This window comes from Ornithodoros turicata, chromosome 8, assembly GCF_037126465.1.
Source record: "Ornithodoros turicata isolate Travis chromosome 8, ASM3712646v1, whole genome shotgun sequence".
Taxonomy (NCBI): Eukaryota; Metazoa; Arthropoda; class Arachnida; order Ixodida; family Argasidae; genus Ornithodoros; species Ornithodoros turicata.
The window spans coordinates 11,536,889-11,562,821 of record NC_088208.1 but is presented as its reverse complement, the minus strand read 5'-3'; the positions used below and the strand labels follow the sequence as shown (position 1 = coordinate 11,562,821).

At 46.9% G+C, this 25,933-nt stretch overlaps 1 protein-coding gene across 4 annotated transcripts in view; it reads left to right on the top strand.

The window, feature by feature from the left end:
- The window catches only part of LOC135366456 (solute carrier family 23 member 2-like), a 41,256-nt gene that overhangs the window by 9,735 nt on the left and 5,588 nt on the right, over positions 1-25,933 (top strand). The window contains exons 1-8 of one of the 4 annotated variants that reach the window (XM_064599169.1): positions 1,098-1,127; positions 1,520-1,567; positions 5,850-5,984; positions 9,668-9,979; positions 12,427-12,608; positions 17,513-17,645; positions 21,156-21,297; positions 25,401-25,654. In XM_064599169.1, the coding sequence (XP_064455239.1) occupies positions 1,520-1,567; positions 5,850-5,984; positions 9,668-9,979; positions 12,427-12,608; positions 17,513-17,645; positions 21,156-21,297; positions 25,401-25,654 (1,206 nt within the window). In that variant the 5' untranslated portion in view covers positions 1,098-1,127. Of the gene's footprint in view, positions 1-1,097; positions 1,128-1,321; positions 1,456-1,519; positions 1,568-5,849; positions 5,985-9,667; positions 9,980-12,426; positions 12,609-17,512; positions 17,646-21,155; positions 21,298-25,400; positions 25,655-25,933 lie in introns of those variants that run through there. The other 3 variants (XM_064599167.1, XM_064599168.1, XM_064599166.1) reach the window with 3 other exon arrangements.

Below are 25,933 nucleotides of genomic sequence, written 5' to 3'. Positions count from 1 at the left end.
TCTTATTTCTGCGTCCTCTGAGTTCTGTGAGTGTAAGCGTGCACATGCCACCTCCGTTACGTAATGCTCCAAACAGGGCTTGCAACCCATATACCAAATAAATCAATAAACACATGTGAACTCTCAATAAGCACTGGATCGACCTGGGTGGCAGCGCGACAGCGTGAATGGTTCAATGGTTATTGCCTCACAGGATCATTCAAAACCTGTCTAACCGCAGAGTGTGAGGAACCACCCATAATTCTTGGCACGTGGTCCACTTTTCAAGTCGCTAAATACGACATGCCGATAAGACGTGTAGCCTCATCTCTTCTGTGTAACATGAAGTGTGTTAAAAAGTTGGTACACTTCGCATTGAGCCATGTCATTTAAATGTAGATGGCGGTTATTTACGTCAATGTGAAGCTGCATTCCAAGCTTGGGGGCAAACCAGAATTAGCGCCGCGAAGGAACTGTGTCTATGGGCGGCGTACAGACGCGAACAGATGGGGAGAGGACAGCTGGAAAGAGTAGGGAATAGGGGGTTAGTATGCTTCCTGGGCTGACTTCAAGGAGGACTGTGCCGACATTCGTACGCCACAAAACCCAGCAGAAACCTCAGACTTCACAGCAGGTGGTAGTATCCGAAACGCGTGGGTGCCGTGCCATTGAAGCAGACACCTGCGCCAGTCACGTGGCTGCGAAAGACGTCACGCGCTCCCGAGAACCAATGGACCATTTTCGACAACACGTATGCGCATGCCCAGCCCTTGAGTCCGCCATCTTTGAGCGGAAAACATCGCCATGGACCCACCTGCGGTCGACTGTCATGTTCATTGTGAGGAGATAATCGGTTTCAAGGTTACGCGGACGCTTGAGATCTGGTAATCAGTACAATGCGCTTTCACTCTTTCCGCATTTTTCTTCCAATCTTCTTTTGCTACTTTCCCACGCAACGTACGTGCCAGTTCGTAAAGCGTCACCATTATTGAGGGGAAAGACACGACCTTCGACATTCCACCGCCAGGGGCGACGCGAATATGGAAAAGGTCCATTGAAGTGACCGAGGCTTTCACTGCTCTGACGTGAACGCCCGACGCCGAAGCGTGTTCGAGGGTTTCTATCCTCCCATCTACGACAACTAGAAAGTGATTCCTTTTTTCGTCAATACTATCGAGTGCATCACGCGTACGCAGCCCGTAAACAGCAAAGCGTCAAGAACCCTTTAAAGTGCGTCGGGGCTGTGAACAGCGTCACCGTATACGCGTTTTGTCGCACCCAGACGTCTACGCAGGCGAACCAGTGTCGTCATTTGGGGCTTTACTCTCGGATAAAAACAACGTGTTTCTCAGATAACATAATCTCTCGCCCGAACTCGAAGGCATTGTATTTCAATAACTCGACACCATACTGTCGGAACGCTCTCTGTGTTACGTGTAAGCTTCGGAGGTTGTGCCAGGTGCTGTTACTGAGCGCGTCGGTTACGTTGGACATCCGGTACCACTGCCAGGCTTCCATTCGTTTTTTTTTTTTTTTCCAGATGCCTGAAACAGAGATTTCACTGGGTAACATTCACGTCAACGATGTGGTGAGTACATGAATGTTTGTCTGTCCCATGGTATGCATGAAAATTCAATTCAATAGTGTATCTCTTTTATGCTCGTACAACGTAACCGGGGAGTGCTACCAAAATGCAGCACCAGCTGCTTGACTCTTTACACTTGGTGCGACACCGCGGTGCTGTTGTTTATGACATACATATGCAATAATACAAAAAGTGTATTGAAAACTGATCTAATAGGAAATAACGCAAATTGGACCGCACATGCATACATTGAGCAATCATCCTCTATCTTAAAATTGACACACGACAATCTTACAATAAGTGAGCGGTATAAAAAGTGGTGCAATCAGTCAACTGATATAAACGCCACGGAGTTTTCTTCGGTACACAGAAAAATGCCTGTACTCGACGCTAAAAGGCGTTCAAAGTATTTAGCAACCGATGGGTTAAAGTTTCTTTGCCGTAGTTAGTTCTATGGGGAGGTATTTGCCTGAGGTCTGACTGTCAAGAGGGACGAATAGGAGTTTTGTGCAAATTGCAAAAGGAGAGCCATGTGTTATTGTGTCGGCCATAAGCCATCATGCATGTTCTAGACTAGAACATGCATGATGGCTGGTCGCCATAATCGGACACCATAATATGGTGACACCGTTGTCACCATAATAAATAATCGGACAAATTAGTGTTTCTCAGTATTCGTAGTGTACTTAAAAAGAAAGGGGGGGGTGTTGAAAAATATGGCACATTTCTATTATTGTGGCCCTTTTTTGTAGTTTTAGTATTCCGTGATGTGGTAGTACTCCACACTGGGATCTAGATTGCAGTAGAAGAGAACCGAGTGCATTCACCGAGTGTATTAATGACTAATAGGTTAATAAATTGACTGATTTCGGAAGTACACTCTTAACTCGGTACCTTTTGCTTGTAACTTTTAACGACGTGTAAGCTCAATATAGACGTAGGTTTCAAAATATCATATATAGGTTACCCGCCCGATACCTCCACTTAGAGGTTAAAAATGACTTGTAACCTGACATTTTAGGAGCAATAGTAGTTACTTTTGAATTAAACTCAAATCCAATCGTGGTAGCTTATAAATGTACCCCGTATAGGGACGTGGTAACTTCTAAAGGAATCACGCGCCTGCATTTCCTTCGTTTGTTTTTCTTGCTTGTTTCCGAAGTAACCTTTATAAAAGGTACTGCTCAAAAGTTACTGCTTTCTTGTTCTAGCCGCACATTCAATACGAGAGTTTCGGATCATCGTTCGTTACCGTTATTGTGTCTCAGTTTCTACATGAACTGCGGATCGTGTTCAGAATTATGAAGAAAGCACACGATTGAAGTAATGAAACTTTATCAGGATATTTGTATCGCATGTCCTTTGTATATTAGTTTGTACAGTATGTTCACTGCAAACGTTTTGCAGTTACGTCTTTGCTGGACGGTCTAGCAACGCTGATCGCAGCGTCTGTCTGTCTCTTCAACGCGGTTCAAAGGTTCAACACTGTGTGTTACGTCCCTTTGCTTAATCCTCACTCATCCTTGTGTTATACGTCCTCGTGTGCCTCTGATTTACCACAGTCGCGTCGCTAACGTGTCATTCTCAGATATCGGAAAGGAATAGGAACGGTCTCGACGTACTGATAGGAATGTGTGATAGCGTGATAACTGTCGAGAGTATACCTCGTTGAAACTGAATGTCGTTGAACATTGCTGAAGTGTCTGTGTTGTGACGTCCTCGTGCCTCTGCCTATGCTGTAATGCAAAGTTTGCTAATTAAATAATAAATATTTTGTAGTCGCAGTTATTTCTTTGCTTTATTTGTTGCGCATGTGAATCTGTGCATATACAGGGTGTCCCAGAAAACTTGTCATTGAATTGTAATGAAAAAACTACGCCACCTAGAACCATGCGGTTAACAGCATTTGTTCTTATTAGGGTTTTGCCACCTCCTAATATGAATGTCACGTACTCCAAGTTTAATTATGTAAATATTTGCGAACTGAACTCAGAAATTTGCAAAGTAAAGGTCACTTTTTTACCCCACCAATATGAAGAGCGTGCCGAATTCACTCAAATTCACGATAATTCACAGTGATATTCACGAGCTATCCCATCGGAAAAAATAGCCGAATATCATGCTTTTCGGAGCACCGGACCATAGCGCGCGATAACTTTTTGAGCGCAATCGCTCCCAGTGCGACGAAAGGAGGTTCCGAAGCCAGCCCACAGAGTGATAGTAGAAAAAGTAACAGTTCCTAAAACTGGGAGAGGGAAAGTATTATCCCAGCGAAAGTCGGACGTGATAAGCCGTGCCTGTTTTATCTCTTTCTGCGATGTCGGAGAGGGCTGGGTTTCCAACCTCCTTTCGTCGGACTGACAAAGATTGCGCTGAAAAATTCATCGTGCGCTATTCTGTGCGACCTCCGTAGAGCATGATGTTCGGCTATTTTTTCCGATGGGATAGCTCGTGAATATCCCTGTCAATTATCATTAATTTGACTAAATTAGACACGCTCTTCACATTGGTGGGGTAAAAAAGTGACCTTTAATAGGCAAATTTCCGATTTAAGGTCGCAAAAATTTACATAATTAAACTTACGTTACACGACATTTACATGAGGAGGTGGCAAAAACCCAGTAAGAACAAATGCCATTGACCGCATGACCCTAGGTGGTGCAGTTTTTTTTATTATAACTCAATGACACGTTTTCTGGGACACCCTGTATGGTAGACCTTCGTCCTTTGCGTGTGGCAAATGAAAGCCGATGCTCTGAGGTAATCACTAAATATTTCAATCGCATCATAAAAAGAGAATACTGTGCTTATCGCGACCCAAATTTTGCAGACTGGTTCCCTGACAGACTGACTGCAGACTGATTTATTTTTCTCTTTTTCTTTTTTTGCAAACGTCATGAAATCAAGCAAGTTGTCTCCCCATGCATTTTCAACGGCCCATAGGTGGATCTCACTCAAAGGCCGCCAAGTTTTCTTTTTCTTCTCTCTACTTGACGTCCACAGCACACACAGGCTGCGCTGGCGTCAACAATAATGCTATGCACTGATCCTCTTCTTCTGTATGTGACGTCACCTATGATATGCCGTGATATGAAAATGAAGTACACACAGGAAAGATTGAAACTTTTGGCTGAGGTAGGGCTATAGAAAAAGTAGAGGGTAAGATTTTGCTTGATGTTTTTACAGGACCGTAGCGGTTACAAAAAATCTAATAAAGCTTCATACAAATGGCAATCCGTCTGTAAACGTTCTGGCGGGATCAACGCCATCCTCTACTCTTGCGTTGCGATCGAAATGTCTAATGATTGTTGGACTAACCCTGTACGTCACAGGCCTTTAGTCAATCAATCAATCAATCATCATTATTTCATTCATTCATACAATGCATACAGTTACCATAGAGCTGAAGTAACTGGAGAGAAAATCCCGATTAAAGGATCCTTCGTGAAACGTAACTAAATGTCAGTAGAGCTCTAGACAGGAGCTAGATAAGTCTACAAGGTGCGATACAATAAGACAAAAACAAACAAACACAACCAGGACAGATACATCGAATTCAAGGGATAGCAACTAATAACCAGTGAAATTAAGCGGCAGTACAAGTTAACACATGCCTCACTGGATCTCTAAACAATGAATAATGACAGATGCTTGTTATATCATGAGACAATTGGTTCCACTCACAGACTCCTCGAAACAAAAACTGACAGAAACTCATAGTTTGTTTTCACTAAAGGTAACTTCAACCTACTACCCGTTCCAGCCCTCGTGTGTTCCCAAGCAGCAAAATGTACTGAAAGTCGAGTGCAATAGGGGTGGACGGGTAGGTGGAAGGCCTTGAACAGACTGATGAAACTAAAGAACATTGATAAGACACATACCGTCCACCCCTATTGCACTCGACTTTCAGTACATTGTGCTGCTTGGGTTGGTTCGAACTGAGGTGACTGAAATAAATTTTTGCCGAGATAAGATTAAGGTTTCAGATGCGGTGACTTAGGTTGAGTACATTGTAGGAAATTATATCGTGAACTCTAAGGATATGAATATCATGAAGGATATGAATGTCATGATATGGGACATCAGAGAAAAATCGCAAACCAAACGTGATCCTAACAGCACGGTTTTGGATTACCCGAAGAGCACGAAGATGCGTTTTGTAAGCTAAGTCCCAAACAGGAGCACAGCTTATCTAAGATGTTATTATTATTTATTTATTATTAGTATTATGTATTTTTCTACTACTCTCATTATCCTCATTGTTGATGTGATTTCTCTCCTGCAGGCAGACGGAAAAATTTACGAGAGCAATTCCACAGGAAAAGAACCTAAGGCCTCCACGACGAAGTCACGAGGAGCTGTTTTGTACAGAGTGAACGACACGCCTCCTTGGTACTTGTGTCTCATCCTTGGATTTCAGGTATCATTTTCAGCTGGCCACGTGACTGATAGATATATAGTTGTAGTAATGGATGGAGGTAGTGTGGGTGACTCTACAGGGAACACCACCTGCAACCCTTTCGACCAACCAGCCATTTCTAAGGAAGCAGCGTTGACAGGCCTTGCTCACACATGTTCAAGACTAGTTTTAAACATCAAGTGTAGAACGAAAGAAATGAAACATATTTGCATGTTCACCCTATTTCTGAACAGTGAACATTCATTCACCATGAATGGTGAATGGTGACCACAATGGTGACCACCTCGGTGACCACCAATTTCACCATGAATGGTGAACATATTTCCGAAACGTGTTGAGGTAACAGTGTGACATCAATCCGTACCGTATGATATTGCAGTGAATGCAATTTCACATCCCCAAGTGGCCCAGATGATTAGAAAAGGAATATTTTCCTTCGAGTGATTAGTCGCTCCTCCACGGAAAAGAAGTCCAGCAACACTGGGCTTCACCTAACCGGTATTTCTCGTATACGGCTTTCTGTAGGTTTACCTTACAGACCACCTTACCCTATAGCACTTGTTGGAAACAAACTTCTGAAACAGCACACATACTCACTCGCTTGGTAGTCAACCTGATGCTGATAATTTTTTCTTAACAGCGGGGCAATTTTTAAAGTCCTCATTAGAAGCACTCTGTAATGTTCCACCCCAGACCCTAACACTCGCTTGGAAATTCGATTGAACAAGTAACTTTCGCCAGACTAAAAGTTTCTCGACAAAAAAATAATTAAATTACATACAGTTACAGATACGCGTTTTAGAAAGCAGTTGGTCACAGTAATTAGTTATACAAAAGGTAACTGCTTGCAGTAACTCAATTACTTGTACTTAGTTACTTTACGGCTCTGGTGGAGGCTCCTCGTCTTCCGGATGATACCCCTCGTAAAGGCTGGTTCACACTGCCACGTTCGCGCTTACGGGCTACGGGTTGCGCTTACGTAGTACCCATCTCGTTGCCGGCTGCCCCGTTCCTCCATCGTTCACATTACTACGTTTCGGCGCTCCGTTCCTCCAATGAGGAGCGGCCTCCTAGAGCGCCATCCTTCCGAAGAAAAGTGAAACAGAGCCACAGTGTAGCATGGCGTCCAGAACCCCGGTGCCAGCTGCTTTGGAAGACATTCCTTGACGATGTTCTTATCTGTTAACTGTTAATGTTCTTAACTTAACGCTACCGTCGACAGTACAACGTACAACTCGCTACTTCGGACAGATTCAATGAGTGAAGATATCACCTGACAGACTCACTGCTATGCTAATTCTCATCCATAAGTTTTCTTTTTTCGTGGAAACTTCTCAACTTGGAGAATAAGAGCTCCTAAGACATCCAATGTTTCCGCCATCTTTGCAAGGAGACGCGCGAGACAAAACGCTTGCGCGGCATCCGAACTTTCGTGCTATCGTATTGGCCAGTGCGCTTACGGTTACGGAGCTTGCGGGAGAAAAGCTGAAGTTGCCTCAACTATTTGCGGAAACGATCTTGCGGGCGCCATCTCTTCGTCGTCATGGCAACCCCCACCGTAAGCGCCCGTAACCCGTAGACGCAAGCGTAAACGTGACAGTGTGAACCAGCCTTAAGTACCCGTGTTCGCACAGGCACGCCCCATCCAATCGGTCGACGTCGTGATGTCGTTCTCGGCATGTAGGACAATAGACCTCTACCAGAGAAATGTCATCATCACGTTGGTAGACAGATTGAAACCGAAACAAATCGGAAGGGGAGGGCTGGGTTCCGCGAACGGGTACTTGTTCGCTGCCTCCTATAGAAAGAGAAGTAGGACCGTAGGTCGCGTCCCTTGCAGGGACCATGGTAATTCCCTCAAGACCGTGGCCTTCGGGCGAGACCTTGTTCGCCTCTAGCTTCGAGCGTAGTTCAACTCTACCAAATTGGTGGCGCTGTCGAACACCATGACGTCATGTGTTTACGAACAGGGAGAGGTCAACGCGTAGTGACACGCGACAGAATTTCACGCCGGGACACATTGAAATGGTGCTTGTTTTCTACCGTCTTCATGCTTTCAATAAGAGGACGTGTGCACGGTGCTTGTAGTTCAATTCCAAGGTTGCCATGCGATCAGAGCGATTTTGTGGACGCTGAATTCTTCGCAATATTTTTCTTCCTATTTCCGTCTCTCTCGCTGCCTGTGTGAAACATTTGCAGTGCAACCGAAGATTTACTCCAGAAGTTGTAAGTTGTAAGGCAAGCACATTCTTTCTGAGCAGCAACTGGCTCAGATTTGCACGCGACAGAGTGGTATGTTACCCTAGAACAACCGATGCTGACGGCATCGGTCGTAGTCGTGGTAGTGCAATATTGATCGTGCCTATTCCGCGAAAATTGTGCCTTTTTGGTGCTCTTTCAGTGATTTTCGTGCGTTTAAAACGCGTTTTTAGTGCCTGCTTTCTAGTTATGACACACACAAGCCATCACGTCTCAATTCTTCATATGTTTCATACTAACGAAATTCTGATAATTTCGCGATCGCAGCGTCCGCACACGTCCGCCATGGCATTGCTGACTGCTTGTCTTCGTTCATCAGTCTTCATGTTTCTTCGCACTCCTAAAGCATGAAAACATTGGAGGCCTGCGCGGATTGGCGGACAGGTATCACGTGATATTGAAGTCTACGTAACGCATTTTAGTCAGGTTACGAACTACCATTCGACCTGTTCTGAAGAATGACAACAACTCCTGAGCAGTTCGGTTTAAACTGTTGTAACTCGTAGTAGTTACAATTACTACTACAAGTACTACTCGATCTGTAGGCCTTTCTCCCTCTCACCACCTCTGTGTCGTCTGCTCCTCTACCATCACTCACAGTCCTGGAGTGACCAGAAGATGAAAGCTGTGAAAGTCGCTTTCGTGTCCTCTGCTGTTTGGAAAAACCTCGCATCCAGGCGATTTCTACAGATGTCTGCGTGCGTTGTGTTCTGAAGGATGCACAAAGCGTGTACCTTTGACGTCGAAGCGCACATTGGAGTTGCCCGCGACCTTGCAGCTGGCTAGCCCATAGTTGCTCACATTCTGAATAGATAGCATGCTAGTCGCCTCAGGGATGCTGCGCCTTGGAGCAGGCAAATTTTGCTTGGCGCAGCAACCATTCTGGCGTAGCTCAGTCGTAAGGCATTCGAGTTGAAAACAAAAAGACCCTTGCTTGAAGTTTCGCTTGCGACGTAAAGGGAAATGTACGCAGCAGAATGCTGAAGATTGTAGGCGGTAGGCGCGTAGAAAGGTACTGCTGGCCTCATAGTTAACTTGAACACCGCTCCAGCATGCGAAGCAGGAAGAGATCCACCCTGGTAGAGCCTAGCAGAGAACAACGCCTTCATAACGAGGATCACCCTCTAACTGTAGGTGACCGAAACGCCCTCTGCCGTTATTTCTACTAAGTGCCACCAGGGTCCGCAGTCCGGAATGACGTTCAAGTTAGCGCTGATTCGAGCTGTACGTAGTCGACAAGTTCCAGATTCACGCTTCGATCAAAAGGCACTCTGTACTAAAATGCAAAGCCTGCAGTCAACATAATCGTATGTGTGTACCGAAGTCGCAAGGAACGCCACACCCAATTTTTGTTTTCTGTTACACAGTGCAGACAGACCATTCCATCTGTCTCTTCAGAAACGGTTCTTCTTCTTGCGTTTCAGCACTACTTGACCATGATGGGTGCCACGATGACGTACCCGTTTGTATTGACGCCCAAGCTATGCATCGCCGAAGACGACCCCGCCAGGGGTCACATCCAGTCCACCATTTTCTTCGTCTCTGGCATTGGAACGCTGCTGCAATCGACGCTTGGTGTGCGCCTTCCAATCATCCAGGGTTCTACGTTTGCACACATGGTGCCAATCCTTGCTGTGCTCTCTCTGCCACAGTGGCGGTGTCCAGAAGACATAAGCTTAAAATGGGGCGGCAACAGCACGGGTACAGAAGAGCTGTGGCAGCCTCGGATGCGGGAAGTAAGTGGTACGAATTTTAGTATCGTGCACGTCTTTTACAACCATTCGGGTCTGTCGGGATTGGGATTAGGACACGTCTATTATCATTAAAACGAAGAATGAGACTAGTTGGCACTTATTCGTCAGACGAAGCGTTCAGGGAAAGAAAAAGGACGAAGAAACACTTCGTTTTGCGCGTGTTTCTTGCCTTTCAACAGAGCGCTTCGTCTGATGGACCCGTCTGTGATTGGCTGCGCGTCATCTCGTAACGTTATGATAATTGGGTGTTTACATCGCGAGACAACTGAGATCGTAACGTTCTAAGTTGTGCGTTAATTTCGCTATGCACATGGACGTGAAAGAACGTTCTGCCGTCGAAGAAAAAGAGAACAGACACCAAGGGCAAACCAACATACGCGCAGTGGACTGAAATATCCTCCCATTCTTTTACCGCCAGCCCTAATCTTGGGAAGCGCTGTACGCTATGCACGTAGGTTAGGTATCTGCGTAGCTCCCAAGTTTCCGTCTGTCCCCTTTTGCCCGTGTAGTGGCCTTATTAGTGCCCTTCCCGAATAAGGCGTAGCATCGCAAGGTGAGGTGCACGTGTTTTCTTTTATATAGAGTCACTAAATAAGCTCCGCTTCAGAGTGTCGACACTGAAGTCCAAGGGAAAGCAGGAGCGCCATCTTGTTTCCGCACCACACCGGTACCATCCCCAGTTGAGGATCGACGACAGCTAACACAATGCGCGCTGTGGGATAGAGAAGCGCGCCTGTATGATTGCCGTGCGATAATCCATGTACAGTCGGACCTCGTTTTATGAACCCTCGATATACGAATTCCCTCAACTTACGAACGGCTCCACAGGGAACCAAACTTTTTCCGTGTATTTTGACCTCGTTTTACGAACCCTCGAACCCGAAGTAGCCAAGCCATTCTGACCTCGATATACGAACGGGCGTTATGAACGTAGAGAGGACAGGCCAATGGACCGGAGGATAATTAAAGTTCCACAGTACATGCTGCCAAGGTCAAACATACAATGTCCCAACGTCGCTACGTTCCACAAATATGATTCACCATTTCCTGAAAGAATAATTCGGGCGTTGACAGCCGAACGGTTGTAAGTTTGGACCAGGTCTCCGAGATGGAAACATCTTGCCGTTCCAAGAGAAGGCGTTCAGTCCTGACAGCCGGTGACAAGCGTGACATTTGCCGTTGGAAACAGTCTCATCCGCGCGCGATACGGTACCTTGAGGACCGGATGGATGAGTCAAGTGTCAGACTTCATTCATCTCTTCTCTTAATCCATTAAACAGGATATAGACCCTGCAGAAAGTATGGTGCAAAGCACAATTACGCAGTATTTTAAAAATAAAACTTATTCAAATCAAGTTCCCGTGTTTTTGTGAGGTATTTGTGCACTGCACACCTCGGACCTCGATATACGAATACCTCGATTTACGAACGATTTTCTGAGAAACGAAGGGTGTTCGTAAAGCGAGGTTTGACTGTATTGTCCACCAGGGCGTCCGGATGATGTCAAAGTGAGGTCAAGGCCGTCAGCCTTGATGAGCCGCTTTTAAGAGAAAGGAACATTTCACCCGCGCAGGATAGATGGCATCGCCCGCAAAAATGCGCCTGAAGTGCGCGTGCGCGTGGCGCGGAAACAAGATGGCGCGGAAACAAGATGGCGCGTGCTCGCTCTTGGAACTCAGTGTCGATACTCTTAAGCGAAGCTTTTTTAGTGAATCTACTTTTATAGGCCCATGCGGGGTACCATGCCGGTCTCTGAATACTCCTTTAATGCTGCCTCGTGAGTGGACAGATACTTGGTCACGTGGTTTCTCTTAAGTTTACCGTATCCTTTGCGCAGACACAAACTGCCGATTGTAGTGTACAGAATTACAACACAATGGCTAAGCTGCTGAAGTAGTTGGGCCTCCGAAAAGATTTGTCGCAACGACAGAAAGTGGCGATTTGTTCGGAGCAGCGTCCTACCAATGGCACGGGCGACAACGCGTCGCGCATTGTCACGTAGTGGCCTGTGATTGGCTGAGACGGGCACCTGAAGTCTGCGACCCACAATGTACTGGACCTACATGCTGCAAGCTGCTGATTGTAGACTGATCGTCTTGTGGAAACGTTTGTCAGAGATGGCGTGCTTGAAACACATTTGCATTGCATTTAAAGTAAATACGTAAAATATATGCATTAACAAAACATGTGGATCGGTTTCTCTAACCGAGAGGCGTCCGCCATCTTCTTGTATGCTCCACTCTTGGTGTACAAACTACATTGTCCGCTTGCGTACCTCTGCGACCTCGTATATTATGTCGGAGTATAGTTTCTCCGGAGTATAGTTCAACAAAAAAATAAATAATTAATTGGATGAATAAAAACAGTTCTCTCTGGACACCGTATTGTAGACAAGTGACTAGCATCAATTCTGACGATGCCTTTTGCAGATTCAGGGAGCGATACTTGTGGGCTCGTGCTTCGAAGTATTCGCCGGCCTGACGGGTCTCATCGGCATTCTTCTGCGCTGGATCACTCCTTTGGGAATCACACCCACCATAACGCTTATGGGTCTCTCACTTTTCCCTGAGGCAGCGCGTCATGCTTCACGCAACTGGGCCGTTGCGTTCGGGTGAGTACTTTTATCGAAAGACATCTGTGCGATGAAGGAGCAAAATACACTGTCCAGTGTGGTAGTAGTGATAACAGGGTGTCGAACCGAACCTGACCCGAAAACAGTACCCGAACCGTTATTTTTTGCCGGAACCGAACACGGACCGCATTTTCCATGACGTTGTTGAGCATGAACCGGAGCAGAAACGGAAATATATATATATATATATATATATATATATAATGCAGGAAAAAAAGCCATTAAAGAAACAAATAAATGATACTAGACGTGTTTGAAATTCAAACTTACAGATTAACATGGCTTCTATGGCTGCACGCAGAGAAACAGATCTGTTTCTGTATCTGTTTCTCTGCGTGCAGCCATAGAAGCCATGTTAATCTGTAAGTTTGAATTTCAAACACGTCTAGTATCATTTATTTGTTTCTTTAATGGCTTTTTTTTTCCTGCATTATAATTCACTGGTTTGCACTGTGGCATTGAGGAGTGCTCAGTCACCCTCCCAGGTGTATATCGCTCGCTGAGTGACCCCTGGTTTGCCAATTCGGAACGATGCGCAGCTACCCAGAGCTGACGGGCCGCAAACACGGCGAAACATGTATCTATCTATCTATATATATATATATATATATATATATATATATATATATATATGGTAACCGGTTCGCAACAAAACGCTTCGGACATAAAGGAGGTCGGCATGAGAGTTCAAGTGCCTCTCAATCCCCGAACGAGGACATATTGGTCTCCATATAATGAATTTCGCAGATTTCCACCTAGCAGTCAAACGAAGGCGTATAGAAAGTATGCTTTCAGCGTCTTTTTTAACACGTTGAAGCGTAGCTGACCTTGTCAGTACCGCGGCTAGTGCCCCACGCACGCGCTGCAGCGTCTGCTCTTCAGAGAGGAGGCGCTACGCGGAAAAATGAAACAGGAATCAAATGGCCAGTTGCGTCAGAAACATGAGAAGTGCAGGAGAAACGTACGCAGAACGATGCCTGTATGGCCTGTATGGTAGTGGTTTAAAAAGTAAATATTATTCTTTGTGATTCAACGCCCTGAGTAGTTCAACACAATAAGCCAAGAGAATAAATTATTCCAAAGTGTGCTTCATTCTCTGGAATTGTGTTTTCAAAGGCATGTGTGATACAAAAATCGGTTGAATATCCTGTGCCAGAATAATCCTCGTCGATCGCTAGACCTAGTTACATTCACACGATCCACCGTTTCAATGAGTTATGGCCAACTGCAAGAACGTATAGACCTGTTGCACTAACCAGGCGGCGCTGCGGTTTTCCGACACACGCGCCTCGTGCGCGCGAGACACGGATTACTTCCTAGATATCCGGCAGTCGGTCGTTCTGGGCCTGCTGTAATTTCTCCATGTAGAACCGTTCTGCAATTTTACTGATGTGCAATACTGTACAAAATAACCCACATGTTAGCCCACCGACATTCGTTTGATGACGTGAAGTCCGCGCATATGCTAGCCATAGAACACGACAGACATGAGGTGTCCTATTCAATGCCGGATTAGAGTTACCGGGAGATTGTAAGCTTTTACAGACGAGGTCCCTTGGTTAAATCATCTTATTAAGTTGCTGTTTCTCTTTTTGTTTTTTGTCTGCTCAAAGACAACGTAGGTGTCATTGTCAAACGTGAAAACTCATTTCCGTCGTCTGTTATTTCAAAGCTAGAACTACGATGCTTCGCATATTTCTTGCCGAACTTGAGACACCTGCTGTCTAGGAAACGACATGTGAACGTCTTGTCTGTGCCCTAGATAAAGCTATCTGAAGTAATTTCATTGATAATCTTGTGAACATCGGCATCACACGGCTAACAGCGCCAACGGTGTGGCTGCTATACATTTCGCGCGGTTTGTTTGCAAAGATGTAGAGACACGTTTATCTTTTGAATTGCACCTGGGCGCGACTTTCACTTTCCTGCGACCTAACAAGAATTACATCTCATTTTGAATATGGCCATTTTAAACTACCTTTTGGTCCTGTTGATGAATCATTGATGTGGGTAAAAGCGCTAAAACGGAAAGGGACGTAAAACAGTTCAGTGTCTCTGTTTCGTCCCTTTCTGTTGTAGCGCTTTTACCCACATCAGTTAATATTGTCATGTGTTCGCTCTCGGGCGCTGCTCAACGTCACGCATTCACAAGAAAACTACGAAAAATCGTGCACACGGGAGGCCGCTGAACTAGCGAGTAGTTTGCCCGTCTGTTACTAGCTGGCTGTGCGAAAAACTTCAGCGCGAGAGGCCTATAACTATAGAATTGCAGAAACTCCATCGAACTAGTTAGGAAACGTTCCTGTAAAGCAGCAAACGGGGAATTTATGTTGATGGGGTACGTTAACGAGTTGTTGCTTCGAAGCCCAGCTCAACAAATTAAAAATGCGACATTGAAATGGTGACACAGGAGATATGAGATTTTTAATGGACCGCTATACAGAAGAAACGTGACGGTGACGTAATGATGACGTTGGTAGACATATCGAAACCGAAACAGCGCGGGTCAAGAACACTGGAGTCACTAAATAGGGGTAAGGAGTATCACATTCGTTTCCCGCGCCGGAGCCGCCGTTCGGTGTCCGCGATTGGGCCGATCCTGTCACGTGGTTTCTGCTTCACGGCCGCAGCCGTCCATGTTGAGTCCCCTTCATACAAAACCGGTTTCCTGGGCTGCAAGCTGGCTCGACTGCGCACTGTTCTCCGGCGCAGAAGGGGGAGATTGGCATCCTATTGCTAGCCGACGCAGCCGCGCCGGACCCAAGATGGCCGGCTCACTTCGCCGGCGTGGCTCAGTGTCACTACTCTGCTCCCTATTTAGTGACTCTAGAGAACACCACCGTTTCCCAAAGCCTATTCCTTCACGAAGGTCACGGGTGGCTTCTTTGTATTAGTGGTGCACACAAATGAGGTCACGTTTTTAGGCGCTTTCGTGTCCTCATTCGCGTTCCCAGTCCACCGAGGAAACGAAAGAGGGCACCACCCCAAGAGTTGCATCAGAGCCGTATATAGAGAGAGTTTGGTCATCTTTTGATCTTTTGCCGCTTCACGGGCGGAGCCTGTTTTGACGTCAGAGTCGGAGTTGCACCGCCCAAAAAGCCTGAATCCAAGCGAAATCCGCTAATAAGCCAGCAAGTAGGCGCCATCCTGATGCAGTTCACCAGCTGGTCGACATGCACCTTTGTCGCACTCACTGTAATCTACCAGGGTCGCCTGATTATCACCCACAGGCGCCTGTGAATGGTGGCTTAGTTACCAAACTGAAAGGGTTCAAGGACGAAGGGGTCTTAAAGGACGCGGTACGCACGTGTCTTCCCCCATGCATCGTGACCAACGCTCTGCATCAACATGGCGTCGGCGACAGGTTGACGACTGGACAACAATAGAGTGCGGAGAGGGAGGTCGTTCAGCCGTGACGTCGCATGACGCGGTCCAAGTTAGGCTCCTCCTAATGGCCAAACTCTCTCTATATACGGCTCTGAGTTGCATCGTCTCGAAAGTCTATGTCATAATCCTGTGCGGAGTGTGGTTTGTTATTACGGCTTAGTTCGCGCTTGCGTTGTAGATACACCACGTGCACTGAGAGAGAAAGTGACGTGCACTCAGAGAGAGAGAGAGAAAGAGTGGGGCAGCTTTCACTTGCGTCCGATCATGCTTGTCAGTGTTGCAACGTCAAAACTGCTGCCCTTTCATGAAGACAGTTTGTATGCTATCCGTGTTTCTGCGTCCACTTTGAGGGGAAGCATGATCAATAGAACAAGGAAAACACTAGGCGATGGACGTTTTCTAAGCAGACCTGCTTAATCGCTTCATTATTAAGGGAGCTTAATCGCTTAATCGTTGTTACGGTCGTTACGAGCTAGCGCGAGTGGCGGGAAATTCAAAAAAGCGGGCGGGAAGATGGGCACGTGACACATTGCGCGTGACGTATACCACGCACTTCACGTATCGCGCAAACAGCGCCGTGCACGTGTTTTATCACGTGCCACTCGTTAGCTCGAAACACGCGCAAGCGATTCAGCACCCTGGGAAACGGCCGAAGTGACATCGGAATGCCCTCATGTCGAATAAATAAAGTATCCTACACAGTGACTCCGATGGCGAAGTACCTCAAGGCAAGGATGGATGCTTCTCGAAAGACAGTCGCACAGTGAATTTGGCTTGACATTGTCGCCTTTCCTTGTAGCGACAGCTGGTATAACATGCGATGCGCGGTAATCTCGGCAAAAAAATAGATGAACCCATTCAACCAGTCATCAGAGCATGGCCTTTCTTGCTCAATTTTCGATTTCTTGATTTTCACAAATGCGGGGAAAAAAATTAGAACGGGGAGGCAAGGATGCCAAACGTGCCGGCCAGCCACTATAAGGTGGCTACACAACACCTGCTGCGGGGACGCCATGTGTGACACACTTTGATTAAAAACCAAAAACAAGGCTATCGTTTAAGCATCTCGGATGAACGGTGTTGTGATATTGGACGAGGGAAAAAACCCGCCTCATCCATCATCGCAACACCGGTGCCACACACCATTCAGCCGAGAGTTTTAAACAATAGATTTGTTTTCCGTTTGTAATCGAAGTGTATCACATATGCCGTCCGCCTATCTCTTTCTTTTTGCCCCCAAACTGGTCTCCCCCCTCCTTGGTACCTTAGTCCTTTGGTTGTGTTCCTTTCGTTTCGTGTGGCCGTAGCCCTTTAATTCCTCCTCGGTCCACTGTATTTATCACTACCATCACACTGTACTCTATATATCTTTTCGCCGTCATCGGCCATGAATCACGGCCTATTATCAGACCATTCTTAAACTACATACATAATTGGTATGGCGAGGCTTTGTACCATACGTTGTGTTAATTTACTGTTTCTCTTTTTTCCCACAGAACAGTTATTCTCATAACCATGTTCTCGCAATACCTGAGGAACGTACGCATCCCTCTGCTATGCACGCGACGGAAGCTGAAGGGAGAAGCACCACAACGGCGCAAGAGGTTCGCACTCTTCATGCTGTTTCCAGTAAGCACTGAAAACCCATTTTTCGTTTAAACGGGTGGCCGCGTACATCCGAGGCGATTCCGAAGCTTAGCCAAAATTATATTCACGAGCACTGTAGATATACAATATCACAATCAAAGTTTCATACAGAATAACCAAGTCGTTTTTCGAGGAATTTGTCGAAACGTGCCGTAATAACAGACAACGAAACCTGCATTTCACTCTCATGCAACGTCACGCATGACATACACAGGTCATCACTAGAGCGATTTTCGACCACATCAACTTTCTTAATGTCCACCCTACTACATCCTTCCACATCCTCAGGCTCCTCCTCCTCCGTAACCTGGGTTTCATCATCCTCAACATCCTGCTTCTTCTTGTGCTGAACATGATGAAGGACTGCACTATCCTCCTGAAGTTCCTGCTGATTTTCTTTATCTGCTTTCCCCGCAGTATTCTCCCGCATTTCTATCAAATTTTCACAACCATCATCCGCATCTATCGAATTTTGCACCTGCTCGGCGACACCCTTGTTCCCCTCGATGTCCTCCTCCGTGTTTCCCAAACATGGGAAATTCTCGTCGGAAATCCACAGAGTGTGAGCAGGACCAGGAACTCCTCACCACACTGAAACCCTAACGTCGGCTGGTACGCTACGTTTCCTCTTCTTTTCTGCCTTACATTTCCCACATTCTCCTTCATATAGAAGGAGCCACACCACCGGCATCTAAGGGCCTTACAGTCGCGAGCTAAATGGTCTGTCGCATCACACTTAGCACACCTTCCTGTAAACCCGTGGTACACACCTTCAACGCGGGTCCCTCTCACCGTCAAAAAGTTGGGCAGCTCCCTTTTCAGTTCCATAAGAACGAATCGAGTACCCGTCTCGCAGTCCCCTCGTGGTCTCCACCGTACTTCTCCCTCTGTGTCTTAATTACAACTCCGTAGTTTCCTAGTTCCTTGTCTAAGTCTGTGTCAGGAAAATCAATCGGGTACCTGAACACCGTGACCTTCCTTATTTTTGCTCCCAAATAAAACGCATCCACCTTTTTTCCCCAATCACAACAGATCCCTGCTCCGTAAGCAACCTCACTCCTTCCAAATTATTCATTACCACCTCGTAATAACCATACCCTTGATTCTGCGCACCATGCACTTTGCCAGGCGCGACACGCTTACAAGCATCCAACACATCTTTCCCAAAGTATCCCTGCGGTGCTCGCACTTTGAACACTAAGATGCGATCATCTTGGTTGTCGCACATTTCAGCTCAGCTGGTGTCTCAACCGGGAGACACTGCGTCGCACCCAGATCTTCAACTAGAAAGTTGCAGTTACAAGCAACGAAAGTGAAAAGTTATAAATGAAATAATTCCGCTAGGGCCTAACAACAGAGCAGCAACAGTGCACGTCTAAACACCTCGTCGTCGTCCAAAAGCATGCCATCAGCACTCGGTGTTCCCAGGTTACTTCTTTGTATTGCCAACTCTAGGATGGGACAAGCGTAAGCTTGCCCACATCGCGGTTCAAAAATAGTACTGCCCTCGTCCTAAAAACGAAGAGCAGGCATGCACTACATTGTCTACCTCCACGGCGATCATTAGAACGCCGATCTGAAAGGAGACGGCCGTTTCGAGCTTCTTGGCTCTCATCGGCACAGCGTAGGGATGTGTAGGGAGGACAAGTGTTAGCTTGCCCACATCACTTGTATTGCCAACTGTAGGATGGGACAAGCGTTAGCTGCCCACATCACTTCTTCTCTTCACTTCTCTATATGTATCTTCTCTTCGTATTGCGAACTGTAGGATGGGACAAGCTTAAGCTTGCCCACATCGCGCTTCAAAAATAAAGCCTTTTTAGAAGATCTTCTCTTCACTTCTCACAACAGTGATTAGTGACACTTTCTACGACACCGCCCAAGCCATGGTAGCGCTGAACCTGGTGAAGGACTGGATGGACGAAACTGCCGGTGTTTTTCCCGGGACCATATTAGTGTCGGACGGAGCCTTAAGGCATGTCAAGAACCAGAATCAGCGGTATAAATTCGAGAAAAGATCGCACGTGACGAAATGGTTATTTTTCGCCACGGGTCACGGCAAGAGCTCGGCTGACGGAATTGGTGGATTTATTGATAAAGCACATGGCTTCCCTACACAACTTGAAAGGGAACTGTGCCGAAGTTGCGTGTCGAAGTCGGCCCAGGACGCACATTCCCCCAGGGCGTCATTCGTGACGTTGCCCGCCTATGCGAGGGCGACCACGGCGGCCCTTTCACCAGCACCACCACCACCATCACCTACACAACTTGCGGGCCCAGACACCATCATCTATTACTTCTGCTGCGGCGATGGTAGCCAAAAAAAAAAAAAGAAAAATCCAGGGAATTACGCTTTTGTTAATAGAAAGAAGTTCCCAAGAAACATTCCAGGCCTCAAAGAAGTAAGAATGGAAGGCAGTGCGAGAGGTCGTCGGGAACCAGTTTTGTCACATGTGAAAGAAAAAAGATGAAGGAGACGAACGAGTCACTGTCAAGATGTCCAGAGGTTCCGAGGAACAACCAGAGCAGCTTCTGAAAAGGAACATTAACGGCGGCGTCCCGCTAGGTTATACCTTACCAGTTACGTGATCTGTATTATCGTTTTTCTGGCAAATAGTGTATACACATCCACCGGTTCTTGACGACTAGGTGCTTAAAATAAGTGGTTTTCCCAGGATTTTCTTCTAGGGGGGTTGGAAATCAGTGGGGGGGGGCGACATAATGTGTGACGGTCTCGCATCGTGACCACATCCTATGACGTCACGTATGAAGTGACCCAGTGGCTTTTCCCAGGATTTCCGTTTTGGGGGAATCGGGATTTGACGCAGTGGAAGGGGGGGGGGGTACAAATGCGCTTTAGAAGACTTGCTCATTACCAACTGTGTTTCTGACTAACTGTAGCTACTAAATGTAGCGACATTCAATTTTCAAACAGTAACGCTTTATTGCGGTGAACATTGTGTTGTTGCTCTGAAGATACCACCTAGGTAATTCAGGGTTGTGAACATCTTCATTTCTGGCAAGAATGCTGTGTGACATTAAAAGAGATAGAATTATTATTATTAGAATAGCGATGATAATCCACTTTCGAAAGAAGCATCTCCCGTGGAACATCCACCGCTTGTACAAAAATACTAAGGTAAGCTGAAGTACAAAGTATCGTAGAAATTGGGGAAGCAATAACCGGGACGCTGAGTAGTGCCACCGCTAGCCTCCAAATGCGGCTCTGGGAAGGGATGCCTATGACATGGTCCATATAATCTAGTAGGTCGTGGTAGCAGTGCTCAAGTTCTAGCAGGAGCGCATGGTAAACGTGGCACGAGCACGAAGGCACCTGCAAGTGTTTTTTTTAGCCTTGGGAGTCAAGAAATCTTGACTCTCCTGTTGGAGAGGGGAGACAGCCTCCTTCCTAAAGCGCCAACAGCCGTCCCCATTATGAGGCATCTCAACCTCTCTGAAGCAACCCGCAGGTCACACAGGTCTCACATGCAGGTCATCTTGGCAGTAATTACCATGTGGCTCGTGTGCTGGGGCTTGACAGCAACGAACACCTTTGGCTCCGACAGTGCGGCTCGGACAGACATCAAGATGAGGGCCGTGCACGGGAGCTCTTGGTTCAGATTTCCATATCCGCGTAAGTATAGTTACACTCAAGCGCTCTATGTCAGTCATCTTGCATTGTACCAGACGTGTTTCATATAACATGTCGAATGCCGTAAAAAAATCGCACGAAATGTCATCGTACGCGGCCAAGATACGTAATACAACTGATTTCTTGTACGACGACACCTTACGAGAAGGCACCCAAATTTTTTTTGCATTAGTTCAACGATTTTCCTATGAGAGAACTCTGTTATTTTTAAAGTGGAGGGCGTTTTAAAGTACCATGAAAGTCAACTCGACCATATACGCGTAATTTTTTGTACGGCGGGAAATGAACACACTACCTTCAGGAAATGTGTCGCCAAATGTTACATTTGGGAAGCTCGCATTTCCTGAGAAGATTGGTATACAAGAATGCGTGTAGCGGCGATGAACTCTCCCAGCTCCTTCAGGTGTGCTGTGGCGTCAGATCATCCGACCGCTTTCATTGTAAACCGGGAATCGTCTGCTACAGCGCGGAAGCAAGGCGACGGGTGGACTGCTCTGCTTCAGGTGCGGGTCGGGCGGCTTCAAATACAACCGCAAGAAAAAGGAAGCGGAGAAGGCGGAATGAGTCTCACTTGAGTGGATGAGGTGACGTCGCAGATTGGCAGATGGGGGAAGGTGTTCTTCTGTCCCGCGACGTTGAAATCCTCTTGCGTATCAGGTTTGAGCGCTGCACTCGTTCTTTTTTTCGTTTTTCTTTCTCTTCTTCTCTTTTTTTTTTTTTTGCGCGCGAATATATGTCCGAAGGCAAGTAATCCTGCTTTTAGCTCCCTCTGACATATTTTTTAGACCTTCCATGTTCTTTTAACCTCGTACTCACACGAGCGGCATTCCGTAGCAGACGACAGGAAGAGAAGCTGACAGTGTCGTCTGCTAAGTGTGCACTACGACACTCCCGATATTCCGCACCGTGTGAATTCTCAACGTAACACGGAACGGAACTTCGTCTCTGTGAGCAGTGTTTCCGCTTTTTCTTCCACTGGAATCTTCCGTGAGGATGTCACTCGTACACGTTATTTGTAGCAGCAACGGGTTAAGCATACGCGCTTTCCGTATTCTCACTGTCCTTGCAGTCTCAATCAACGGCTCTGCTCGCTTCCGTTCACAAATGCTCCGAGGAAACAACGCTTTCGCGACATAAGTCCGACAAAATGTGGCCAAACTTACCAAGTACAGAACAGAACTGAACAGGAGGCAAGTCGAGCAGCATCTGAATCAAACTGAATAGTCTTTGTATTATCATTGTCATACTTACGATGAAACATGGACATGTGATACATGTTTTCGGAGCCCGCCGAGAGGAGGTGGCGACCAGTCCAATACAAATCCAACGGGAAACGCTGGTGGTGTTGGTCGTTGAGATGGAAGAGGATAAATGACGAATAATTCACTTATTTCCTGAAGAAAACCTTGACTGCAAGAAAACGACGCACAGTTACCTGAAAATTCGTTTATTAGGAATCAAAAATATAAGTAGACGCTGCACTGTTGAAGGTAGAATAGGAAGCTTTTTTGTTCCTGTTGTGGTGGTGGATGTGTATCTGAAGCTGCGTGAAACAAAACATGCCTCTTGTACACAGACGCGCCTTCGTAACCCTTTTCAGGCTATCTACATCACGCGCCTTCTGACCTTTCTGCATTCTGCACGCGTTCTGTGGTAGACCCTGAATATGTAGAAGAAGAAGAAGTTCGAACCCGACGGACGTGTTCCTTTTCTGCTCTCTTCTCTGATTTGATTCTCTCTGATTTGTTATTACTGAATCTGCTGGTCTACTGCTCATTCCAATCCCGTTGGATGGACGTGGGCAGAGGGAGACGCCGCGCATCAAGCGCCAGCGGCGACTCCCGGAGGTCTGCTCAGCCGCTTAGCGCCCGCAGCCGGTCACCGGTTGCCAGGTGCCAGAGCAGCGCTCTTGGGAGCGATAACGGGCCGCGGTCATCGACAACGGAGCTTATGCTCGGCCTCGACGGCGCTCCTGACCTGCAGGGCCCAGACAGCGCCTTACGCACGGAAGGCATGCTCGTCGGCGACCTACAAGGTCACCAACAGGGTGAGCCGCCATTTCAAGTCGTCACCCACAAAAAGAATCGCCCAGGGGGCATCCCGGTAGTCTTCAGGTGCAAGAGCGACTCGGATTCCTTCTGGAATTTGAACCCTGATCTTATCGCCCATGACATCCTAACAGCAACTCAGGAGAAAGTGCTCCATCACCGAATCAATAAGCAGGGCACTCTCATCCTTCATGTCTCCTCCGAGCATTCGGCGCGCAGACTGCTCAGCCTGAAGTCGCTCGCGAATGTACCTGCCGAACCCCGTATTCCAGCTTCATACACTCGTACCACGGGCAGAATATCGGGTGTTCCCCGCCTTTACAGCGAGGACCAGCTATTGGAGTTCTTCAAACCCCGTGGAGTCACCGCCGTTAAACGAGAAATGGCCTTCTCCCGTGAAAGCGACGGATCTGCCACCGCAATCACGAAGTCCAGCGTCCTCTTCACTTTCCAGCCGGGTCTTATGCTCCCTGCAGAGATTCCCCTTGGGTTCACGTATTACCGCGTTTCGGAGTACATTGACCCTCCTGTTCAGTGCTTCAACTGTCAAAAGCACGGTCACTATGCCTGTCGTGGGCCACAAAGATGTAAAGTGTGCTCTGGCCCACATGACTATAAAGAGTGCACTGCTCGGCGCGAGCCGAAGTGTGCCAATTGTTCCGGACCACATACTGCGACCTTTCGGGCGTGTAAAGTTGCCAAGGCTGCTGCTGCTGCCAATCGTCGACGGGCTTATACGGCGTCTCTGCGGCGACGGCGCCCGCCAGTTTCTTGTAGACGCTATCCGACCTAATGCGTTCCTGCAGTCCATCGACCCCTCACTGGAATTTGCCATCGGCTGCCGCTGTACCCGCGAGGAGGAGACCCTTCTACATCGTCTCCGGCTGAACGTTGCCCTCACCCGTTCCCTCCTGTTCAAAATGGGCCGCGTCTCATCTCCCACTTGCCCCTGCTGCGGTGTAGAAGACGATATTTCTCATCAGCTCCTCCACTGTCAGCGTCACCACCATCATCGGGCCGTGCTCTGGCAACGTCTCTCAGAGCTTGGGTGCACGGACGGACGGACAGCCGTTTCTCTCGCAACACTCCTTGGCCCTGTGCAGCGAGCTAACCAGTGGAGAGTCACAAAAGCGGTGCTCCGCTTTCTGCGTAACACGGGTCTCCTGGGCTCCCTGTGAGCCCTGTGTTTCTCTCTCGGCCCAGTGGGCAGTCACCACAGCGCTCCTCCTTCGAACCTTGTCAACGCCTTGCCAACGCCTTGTGATTGTGTGACTGTGTGTGTGGCTTTTCAGTTTTAGTTTTGTATTTTAGTTCAGTTTTTCTTTTCCTTTTCTTTTCCTCTTTTTCTTTCTTCTTTTCCTTTTCTTCTCTTCTTTTTCTTTCTTCTTTTCCTTTTCTTCTCTTCTTTTTCTTTCTTCTTTTTCTTTCTTCTTTTTCTTTCTTCTTTTCCTTTTCTTCTCTTCTTTTTCTTTCTTCTTTTCCTTTTCTTCTCTTCCTTTTCTTCCTTCTTTTCCTTTTCTTTTCATTTCTTCTCCTTTCCTTTTCCTTTGCTTTGTTCTTCTCCTTTTCTTCCCGTTTCTTTTCTTATTTTTCTTTTCTTCCCCCTTTCTCCTTCTTTCTACCCCTTTTCTTTTCTTATTTTTCTTTCCTTCCCCTTCCCTTTTTGTTTGGAATAGCAAGCCGACCCTCGTCTGGCTGACCTTTCCTTTCTTTTTCTTAATAAACATATTCCCCCCCCCCCTGAATATGTAGGAACGGATGTACAAGTGAACGAAGGGATCACTGACCAAATATTGCGCGAGTGCGACTGCGAAACTAAAGGCTGCGAAACTAAATGCCAACGACTTTATTTACTTTCAATACCTTATTTCCTTCAATACTCTTAAACACAGAGAAGGCGCACAGTTTCTTGTTGAACAATGAAGAACGTACCGGATCACTGTCCCCCTGTAAACGCTCTCGACCAGAACAAACTATTGCGGAATTTGCCTGTGATAAAACGAAGAAAGGGCGTTGTATACAGTATGTCTTTTACAGTACAATGGGGTATTCCAACGGTCAGCACAGGAGCTGTTGTTGGCCTTCTTGCTGGCGTGCTGATCTCCATAGTAGAATCAGTGGGAGACTACCACGCTTGCGCAAGGCTCTCCGGTGCTCCACCTCCCCCGGTAAACGCAGTCAACAGAGGAATCTTCATGGAGGGCGTCGGTTCTATCCTGGCCGCTCTGTGGGGCTCAGGATGTGGTCTTACATCGTATTCAGAAAACATCGGCGCGATCGGCATTACTAAGGTAAGAGGGACCAGGATGAGTACTCGAACTATATTCTTTTCTTCTTTCTTGAAACGGCGCAGTTTAAATTGTGCTCGATACACGGCATGTGATTAAAAACGGGACACGTTTTTCAACGTTGTTCAGCCCTGTTTGTTCAATATATGTTCGCACTCCCCTATCCAGAGGCTGCATAACTTCCACCCACGTATTTCAGTAAGGAACTCGTAACAAAAGGCGACATAATTTTCTAATTTTACTAGCCCTGTGCCCTTTCATAGTACGTTTGGAAACTCTCTC